A 9,375-nucleotide genomic window follows, 5' to 3' on the forward strand; every position below is an offset into this window, starting at 1 on the left:
GATGCAGGCTTTAGTATTCTAAATTAAATTATTAACAAAAAACTGTTTATAACATATTTTTTGTAACAAACTGTTTAACAAACTGTTTATATTATATTAATTTAAAAATCAAATGTTGCGCGCCACAATACGTCTATACCGATGTAACATATTGAAACGTCTGGTTTCCTCCCGCGTTCCGCGTCCGGGAATATAAGGTCGGTTCGTTTCGTCTTTAGAACTTATAGTTCGATTTCAAGCACGCGATTATGGTTTGTTAAATGAAGACGATTGTACAATTATTAACAACACTTTCTCTCTGCGTTTTCTTCGGGCTTGAGACCGACAATAGGCCGCATTAAAAGTGTATACGGGAAATAGTACTGGACAAGGTAGATCATTCCGGGTGGAGGCTTAGATGTAGACTGAGATCCAAGCAGCTTTATCCTCGGCTGCACGCCAAGTAGTTTTTGGTAGGGAGAGGGGAAGAGAGAGAGAGAGAGAGAGAGAGAGAGAGAGAGAGAGAGAGAGAGAGAGAGAGAGACAAACAGACAGACAGACAGACAGAGAGAGAAAGAGAGAGAGAGAGAGAGAGAGAGAGAGAGAGAGAGAAAGCGGGGGGGGGGGGGTAAGGACCCAGATGTGCTGCAGGTAGAGGGCTCGGGTGCTGAGGTCCTAAGGATTAGTGCGCTTGGGAAAATCCCTGCGCACGTTTTATGACGGGTGGCAAAAAAGGTTCGTAAAGGGAGTAAAAGTGCGTCTCTCGGATTCGTGCGTAAAAACATCGAGGAAAGATTGTCAGTTATATTAGAAACTAGATTTTATTCTTTTATTTTGAATATTTGCGCTTCTAGTATGGCGGACGGTATATCTACGTAACACTATTCGAGTGGAAATTGGGTACGGCACGCCGTACTTGAAATCCGGTCCTGATCAGGGGAAACTTCAGGCTCCTGATCAAGCTTGTAATGATGCGCTAACCCGACCCGGATTTGCTTGCCTAGATTTAGAAAATATGTAAACTGTAGCAGACTCCTACGATACAATTTATAGGTTTAATGTAATATTAAGGGTACAGTAGAGGACACCTGAAGTAACGTAAATCTTATGAGAATATAAAAGTAGTCCTAACCTATATGTGATTACAATAGCTTTGATTTTGTTAGGAAATATATTTTGTGTGTTAACTCCGAAATAATTTGTTGTATGTGAAAAAATGAGTGAACGAAACAAGTTGAGAGTTCGCAATTATCGAATGAAGCAAAAGTTGAAAAAAGACATGCTTGAAAAAGAAGCTTGAGATAATGCAGTAGTGCCAAAGAAGATTTTGCATGTAGAGAGTAGTAAAATTCTAGTAGAGCAAGTTCAGGAAGTAGAAGACATAAAAAACATTGTTAAGAATCAGATACAGATGCACCTGTTATAGCAAAGAAGTATAATAATGGTGAATTAGTAGAATAGGCGAATCTTAGAAGATTTTCATCGGATGAAGAGACTGATTCTGGTGATAGTGATAAGAATTATTTAGATGCAGCTGAACAATTTATTGAGACAGATTTTGTAAAAGAGTTGAAGAAATGGTTTTTTACGTTTTCCATTCCTAATACTCATCTAGATGCTTTATTGAAAACATTGAAACCGTATCATTCTGAACTTCCTGCATGTGCAAAAACATTTTTAAAAACAGGTCAAAAAAAACTATTTGAAATTAAGAATTTTAAAGAAAATGATCCGGAAGACGAAGCCAAATTTGTTTACATAGGTATTGCTACAAACCTTAGAAGAACTATAGATGTTAAATTACACAAAGAAAAAAAATTTGAAATTTAATCTATTTTTATTCATTTCAGAAAACTTATTTTGGCTGCAATATAAATACTCAAGAGAAAAATGTAGCTGCCAAAGTTATAACTCCTATTTTCAAAACTTTCTTTTCTAAAGATCTTGTTAGAAAATTTACTGCTCAAAAAAAAAGTAAAGATAAGTACATTTTTAAAGATTCTAAGTTTTACGACTGCTTGTTTGGTAAGAAAGGAAATAAAAAAATTATTTTTGACTCATGTATTTATATAAAAATATTCTTCATAAATAAGTATAATATTTTTCAGATGCAATGCAGAATGCATATAGTAAGAAGGGACAAACAGTGACAAATGCTGATTTACTGGGACTGATTGGAACTGTTATAAACAATGCTGCTGATTGGGATCGAGGTCATGACAGCAGACAAAGAACTCGGGATCAAGATAGTGTTGGCAATGACGTTTAAAATATTAATAATTAAAATTTGACTATTTTTATATATTTTAGTTACATATACGTTTTAATGTAATTTATGTTCTATAAATGGCTCACGACGTACTTAATAAATAGTTTAACCTTTGTACAACATTATTTGGCATTTATTATATTAGAGTAAGATGATAATAAGAAAATGATTTAGTATACTTCAGGATTTTATCTGGCCCGGATCCGGTACTGTATTAGTCTATACAAGTAAACTTCAGGTAGGGTAAACTAGGCATGATAAAGCCCGTAACATTGTCTGATTTGTCAATTTTTTTCTCGGGCCGGATTTGCGCATCATTACACCCGTGCTACGACCCATATCCGATTCCTAGCTTGGCACGGATCAGTACCCTAACTCTCCTGATCCGACCCTGACCTTACCCGTAGGATTGATTCTATATATACCGAATAGAACGCCACCATTAAAACCGGGGATAACTCGCGACTCTCACACTAGGCGCGACGCGCGAATTTCAAACGCATATTACAAAAACGTTGAAACTCGAAAACTCGGGAAGCCCTAGAGAACTGTAGAATATAGGATTATCACTCGTCTCTCAGGAGGCTATAGGACAGTAAAACCGTGGAGCGGAGAAAAGCATAAGCAGCCATAAAACAGAGACCCAATTCGAGGACTAATGACGGTTTAAGGGAAATCCCAACGCCGTCCAACGGCGCGGAGAGCGCAGCAGCACAGCAGAGCCAGGTCAACGCGCGCGTTCGCCGCCGACTTTGCGACGGACCTTTCCACCACTCCAGCCACCCACGCGTACCCTCCCCCAGGGCCTCAAAACACCATCGACGAGGGAGAAACCGAGGGGAGATGCTCCAGAACGAGAGAACATCAAGCAGACCACTCCGAGACGCGTTCCGATCCACATCATATTTCTGTAACCTGCAGTCGAATAAACGCAAGACCTAGTACATCATTTTAAGTCCTGCTTACTGTCAATTCAGTTTGTTTCCATTACCGAATAGAATCCTGCTAAGATCAATTCCTTTCTTTCACACAACTCCAGCTCGGTCGACGAAACATAATCAATTTGAATTGCGCGCGCGAATCACGCTACCATTTTGGCCAAACGAACGCACTGGGTTATTACACCGTTGAAATTATTGCCATCAATGCTGCCGACTGCCCGACTGGAAACAGACTTACAGCGCATATTAGGACCAGATCAGGCGCCTCCTGAAAATTAGGAATGTTGACATGGAAGCTCAACCTAGAGGGCGTCTTGGTTCCCAGCCCCAAAACCGTGCGAAGGTGTTAAATGTATATCTATATATACGCTCACGCATGCGCAGCAGACCAAACTTGGCAGCAAAGCGTCGGTTCTCCGCTACTCGTGAAACAGAAAACAAACAGACGACGCTGTGCAGTGCACCTATACAGTTCACTTTAGAATGCCACATTCAGGCCTGTGCCTAGCTTAGAGCATATATATACATGGAGGTAGCACGTCGTACTCTGAAAGCGTGATCCGTGTAGAGAGAGACAGAGATAGTTTAGGTAGAGTCTTTCTCTCTTGCACACTACTCTGATTGGCTAATACGTTTCCCCCCAAATGTAAATACATAATTTCTTGTGTCTGCTTTCCAAGATTTTATTTATGCTTATTTTTAAGTTATTTGTAAATTCATTTCTAAAATGACAAAGAAATGTTGTATTCCATCATGTAAAGTTGAAAGTGATCAACCACAAGGTCGTGATTTAACTTTTCACATGTAAGTATGTACATAGCTATTTGAAGGGATGCATACTTTATAGGTTATCTTTTCTTACACTTATATTTGAATAATTTATTTAATAGGATACCTAGTGAAAAAAATATCAGAGAAAAATGGATTAATATTTTGCGGACCAAATGCAATATAATATTAAAAAAATATTTCTACATATGCTGTTTACACTTTGAACCGGAGTGTTTTTATTATAGTGGCTTGTGTCAAAATAGAAGATTAAAAAAAGGATCGTGTCCTACATTATTTTTAGATTCTACACACGAAAGCTTGTAAGTAACAAAGTAAAAATATTGACAGTTAGAATAAATAATCATGAAGTAAATATTTATTTTAAAAGGGGTAATAATGAAGATGCTCAATCAGATAATTATTCAGAAATAGAGAGCAATGTAGAAAATGAACACACTCCTGAGTAAGTTTTCTTCTTCCTTATCATGTAAATATTTTATATCAACTTTACTCATAAAATCATGTTTTTCAGTTTGGCAGCAGAAATGTCACTACCGACCTCTCCATCAGTTAGTACAATTACTAATATGCAACAAGCAAATAAGGATAACATGATTACACGGTAATAATTACAAAAATTTTTATATTTAAAATGAATATTGTAATAATTCCACATGCCTTAAACATTAATATTACTTTTGTAGAAAATTGGAGAATAATAGTGCAATCCACAATCGTACAAAATCTATATTGAACACAGATGTGAACTCTTTAAATGTACCTGAAAAAATAAAAAGCATTATAAATCGTGCTAAGACAGAGATAGTTGGACTTCGTCGAAGAAACCGTCAGCTACAGATGAAATTGTACCGCAGCAGGAAAAGAGTCAAGAGTGCATCTTCCTTGTTTTCTCACATGAGAAAGCGTAAACTTATTAGAAAACATCTAAATGAGTTACTTGAAGTGAGTATTAGTAGCAACTTAAATGCTCCATTAAACAGAGACTCGTAGAAGTCATCATCTGTTCTAATAATGTTTTATTCGTGTATTATATCTTCATAGAGTCATTGTTCACTGGAACTATGGAATATCTATTTTGTGTAATTTTTTTGTGAATAAGTTATACAAATGATCATGTCCTTAATTATTTAATCATGTAATAATTCAGATCTCTTTAAAGAATTTTGTGATATGTATACATATATTTTAATTATATTTCTAACATATGAATGTAAAAAGTATATGACATAAACCAACAAAATCATATTGATATGCATATTAAATATTGTTCAATATTTTTATGTATATCTATTATTACAGCATATTTTGTAAAACACACTGAACTAAATTTTTTATTTAAAAAAGGTCAATTATAAAAGATCTTTTATTTTTAATCTGATTATAATTTTTAAAATGTATTATAAGTTTATAATCTTGTAATAAGTAAGAAGTATTTGTACATAGATATATTACAATAGTATATGGATAAATGAGATATTGGCATTGTAAATGAAGTAACTTAGTGAGAAAGTGTCGTATTAAAAAATAAAAAAAGCATTTGCTTATGCTTGTCATGGTATTTACAACAATAAATATTCAATTAATCATGTACTATACTAAATAAGTATAATGATTTACATTTATTGCAAAGTATGAATGAGACACATGAACATTTATACATATATACAAAAGAAATTGTTTATTTATAAGCGATTAATATCAATAAAACAATTATTTTCAGATTTAGTGTCTTTTATTATTTACCTTTAATAAATCTAGTATTCTTAAACTTATTTACAAAATAATTTCTTAAATCTATCAAAACCTATTTTGAATTTACTTTCATATAGTTAAGTAATTATTTTTAATCGAGTAAATATGATTATAAATTATGATATTTGTCATAATTTATAATCATATTTACTCGATTATAAATTAAGACTTTTGGGAAAACAACGTAAAGGTTTGATTCCTTTATGCTTGAAAAAATTTGCAGCTACACTACACTTTTATTCTCTCAAAGCGTATAATTATGTACGTAGTAGTTTTATGAAATGCTTACCACATCCCAAAACAATAAGTAAATGATATAAAAAAATTAATTTCTCGTCAGGAATAAATGAATCTAGTATTAAAGCAGTACAAAGAAAAGTGGCTATAGAGAAAGCAAATGGAAAAAAGGTATTATGTAATTTAGTATTAGATGAAATGAAAATAAAAAAGAAGATTGAGATGGTAAATGGGAAAGAATATGGGTATATTGATATTGGAAAAGATATTAACAGTGATTCAACACCTGAAGCGGAAAATTTACTTGTGCTGTTGTTAGTTTGTCTGAACAGTAACTGGAAAATCCCTATTTCCTACTATTTTATTAATTTGATAACTGGAAAAGAAAAGGCTGCCATTGTTAAAGAAAATTTGATTGAAATTCATGAAATTGGTGTTCAAATAACATCTATTACATTTGATGGATTGCAATCGAATTATACTATGTGTAACGAATTAGGATTCGCAATTTCTAATTATAATTTTGATATGAACCATTTTTTCCACCCTGTAACTGGAGAACATATATATATATATATATGTGTGTGTGTGTGTGTGTGTGTGTGCGCGTGTGTGTGTGTGTGTTCTCCAGTTACAGGGTGGAAAAAATAGTTCATATCAAAATTTTATATATATATAAAAATGCCGATGGCTGTCATGATTTGAAATTAATTTGAAATTCTTTGGCTACAGTTGACATTTATGATAGTGAAGGAAATGTAATATCGTGGGCTTTTTTTGAAAGTCTAGTTAATTTTCAGGAAACGAACGGATTACATACAGGAACGAAAATTAGAAGACAACATTTAAATTGGGAACAAAATAAAATGAATGTCCGGTTAGCTGCTCAGACATTGAGTCAAAGCGTGAGCGACGCTGTTCAATATTTAAAGGAGCAACAATTGTTAACTGAATTTGAAAATGTTGATGCCACAGCTAAATTTTGTTCGATAATCAATGAAGCGTTTGACATATTGAACTCTCGTAATAAATATAATCAAAATAAATTAAAAAATGCTATATCGTCTGAAAATTTTAATGAATGTAAAGAAAGGGTATCATTTATTATTGAATATATTAAGAGTTTGAGAATGAAAGATGGCACCTTATTAATTCATTCTCGAAAGAAAACTGGATTTGTTGGAATTATTATAGCATTGCAAAATGTTTTGAATATATACGGAAGTTATTTTTAAAATATCGATGGTTACTTGCTTACTTACAAATTACTGCAGGATCACCTTGAAAATTTGTTTAGCACTGTCAGAATGAAATGTGGATTTAACAACAATCCAACGTGCTTTCAGTTTGTTTGTATTTTTAAAAAACTTCTGTTACATGCTGATATTAAAGAGTCACCAAATGCCAATTGTACATCGTTAGACAATACCAGTCTCTTAGAGATCTTACCAGAAGAAGCTCATTGCGAGGATATAGACATAAAAGAGAGTGCAGAAACACTTAAGAATGATCTTATTGCAGTTAATGACAGAACTAAGAAATTTAAAGACTCTAAATTTTATGGCACTGGAATAAACAAAAAATATGTAGATAACGTTGTAGGATATATTGCTGGATTTGTAACACGATCTATTTTAAAGAGAAGTAAATGTTATGAATGCCATTTAGCAATTACTTCTGAGAATAATTATTCTTCACTTATAGAGAAAAAAAACCGTGGAGGCTTAATTAAGCCTGAGTTCGATGTTATTCAAGTATGCAAAATAACAGAAAAATTGTTTAGAGTTTTACAAAAGCAGAAAAGGCCATTATGCACATTTAATTAATATACTTTTCAAGAGAATACCTGATTCCCTTTTAGCGCTTCGACATACAAATAATCCTACTAAACACAGATCTGCTCTGATAAAAGAAATAATCCGCACATGTTTAAGAATCAGAATCAATTATTATGAAAATGAAAAAAATCGTTCAACTAAAATAATCAGAAGACTTTATACAAAGTTGATATTATTTAAAAACGAATAGGTCAATAATAACATTTTTATAAAATATATTATTGTTATTTGTTCTATGGTCTACAAGTATTAAAATTATAAAGTTATAACAAAATTTATATACTACAATGCACAAAAAATATTTAAAAATCATTATTGTGTATTGATTAATTCATTATTGTTAATAATTTTAAGATAATTTAATTAGTTCACTTATTTCGAAAATATCAAGTAATATCATATTTAAACAATTTCAATGTCATACGTAGTAGTATGTACAATGTGTTTGTATAATTTTTACATAAAAAGACGTTTAAAAGAGATATAGGTATAACAATAAATGATATACGAAGTTATTTTCACATGTTTTATAACAAAACTGAAATAAAATACTGTCACACAACATTACTCTTCATATTATCCTTCTTTAATTATCCCTTTTACTGAAATAACATTTGAAATAATTATTAAACAAACGCAAAACTAAGATTTTACACAACTATGAGCACGAATTTCTTACATTACGAGAAAAAAATAGATTATTAAAATTCTATCAAAGATCCCGGAGGTGATAATCGGATTTTTAGTTTTTCTAATAACAATTATAATTTTCATTTACTTTTTGTATACTTTTCAAAAGTTTAAATTGGTTTTTAACATTAACTATTGCTAATATATAACAAAAAAATTTTTCTTTTTTCATTACTTGGCTTGGCGCATGCGCACAGTAACAGCCAATCAATGGTTCTGTGCGAGAGAGATAGACTCTACCCAAACTATCTCTCTCTCTCTCTCTCTCTACATGGATCACGCTTTCAGAGTACGGTGTCAACGAAGATAGACCTTAATAGAAGCGCAAAGCCCCATCCCAAAGTGAGGCACCCCGAGCCCTAGTAGGCACCCCAACTACGCGCGGCGCGTTAGTCTAATTCTGGCGTTCTACCGGTAACATGAGATGCGCGATCGATAACATACCGCTCGGGACGGTAAAATGTTTTATCGCTATGTGCAATGGTAAAGCTATGCATTGCAACTATGCTAATTACTGTTGACAATGCGTAAGGACTGTGCACAACTAAAAATAAGTACTAAACAACACGAATAAGCCAATTATACCCTAAATTCTTATCCTTTAACCCAAATGGGGCCACAACTTAAATATTACATCGACTTATTGAAAGTTGTCGATAACGTTAGTCCAATGGACAACGTACTCGACTCTCAACCCTTTTGATCCGAGTTCAAATTGGGTGCGATTTTTTTTTAATTCGTACACATACAAGCCAGCATATGGTTATTATTATGGTTATTCTTCTTATTATCATCATTAAATATTCGAATTATTTTATATTTATAAAATGCGTTGAAATAAAATATATTATAATTTATTATTATATATAAAATATTC

At 32.7% G+C, this 9,375-nt stretch overlaps 1 protein-coding gene across 2 annotated transcripts; it reads left to right on the plus strand.

The window, feature by feature from the left end:
- Window positions 1-606: 606 nt before the first annotated feature.
- LOC100677968 (THAP domain-containing protein 2-like) lies at window positions 607-5,698 on the plus strand. 2 transcript variants are annotated; one of them, XR_001729101.3, is made up of 7 exons: window positions 607-1,741; window positions 1,830-2,004; window positions 2,088-3,997; window positions 4,080-4,280; window positions 4,349-4,423; window positions 4,493-4,582; window positions 4,665-5,574. XR_001729101.3 is itself a non-coding variant. In XM_003426195.5 (7 exons), exons 3-7 carry the CDS (start codon window positions 3,917-3,919, stop codon window positions 4,969-4,971), a joined length of 750 nt encoding a protein of 249 aa, XP_003426243.1. In that variant the 5' UTR covers window positions 665-1,741; window positions 1,830-2,004; window positions 2,088-3,916; the 3' UTR covers window positions 4,972-5,698. The 2 variants fall into 2 exon arrangements, 1 of the variants encoding a protein (XP_003426243.1); XM_003426195.5 differs by having other exon boundaries at window positions 665-1,741; window positions 2,088-3,993; window positions 4,665-5,698.
- Window positions 5,699-9,375: the final 3,677 nt, after the last annotated feature.

Source organism: Nasonia vitripennis, chromosome 4 (genome assembly GCF_009193385.2).
Source record: "Nasonia vitripennis strain AsymCx chromosome 4, Nvit_psr_1.1, whole genome shotgun sequence".
NCBI lineage: Eukaryota > Metazoa > Arthropoda > Insecta > Hymenoptera > Pteromalidae > Nasonia > Nasonia vitripennis.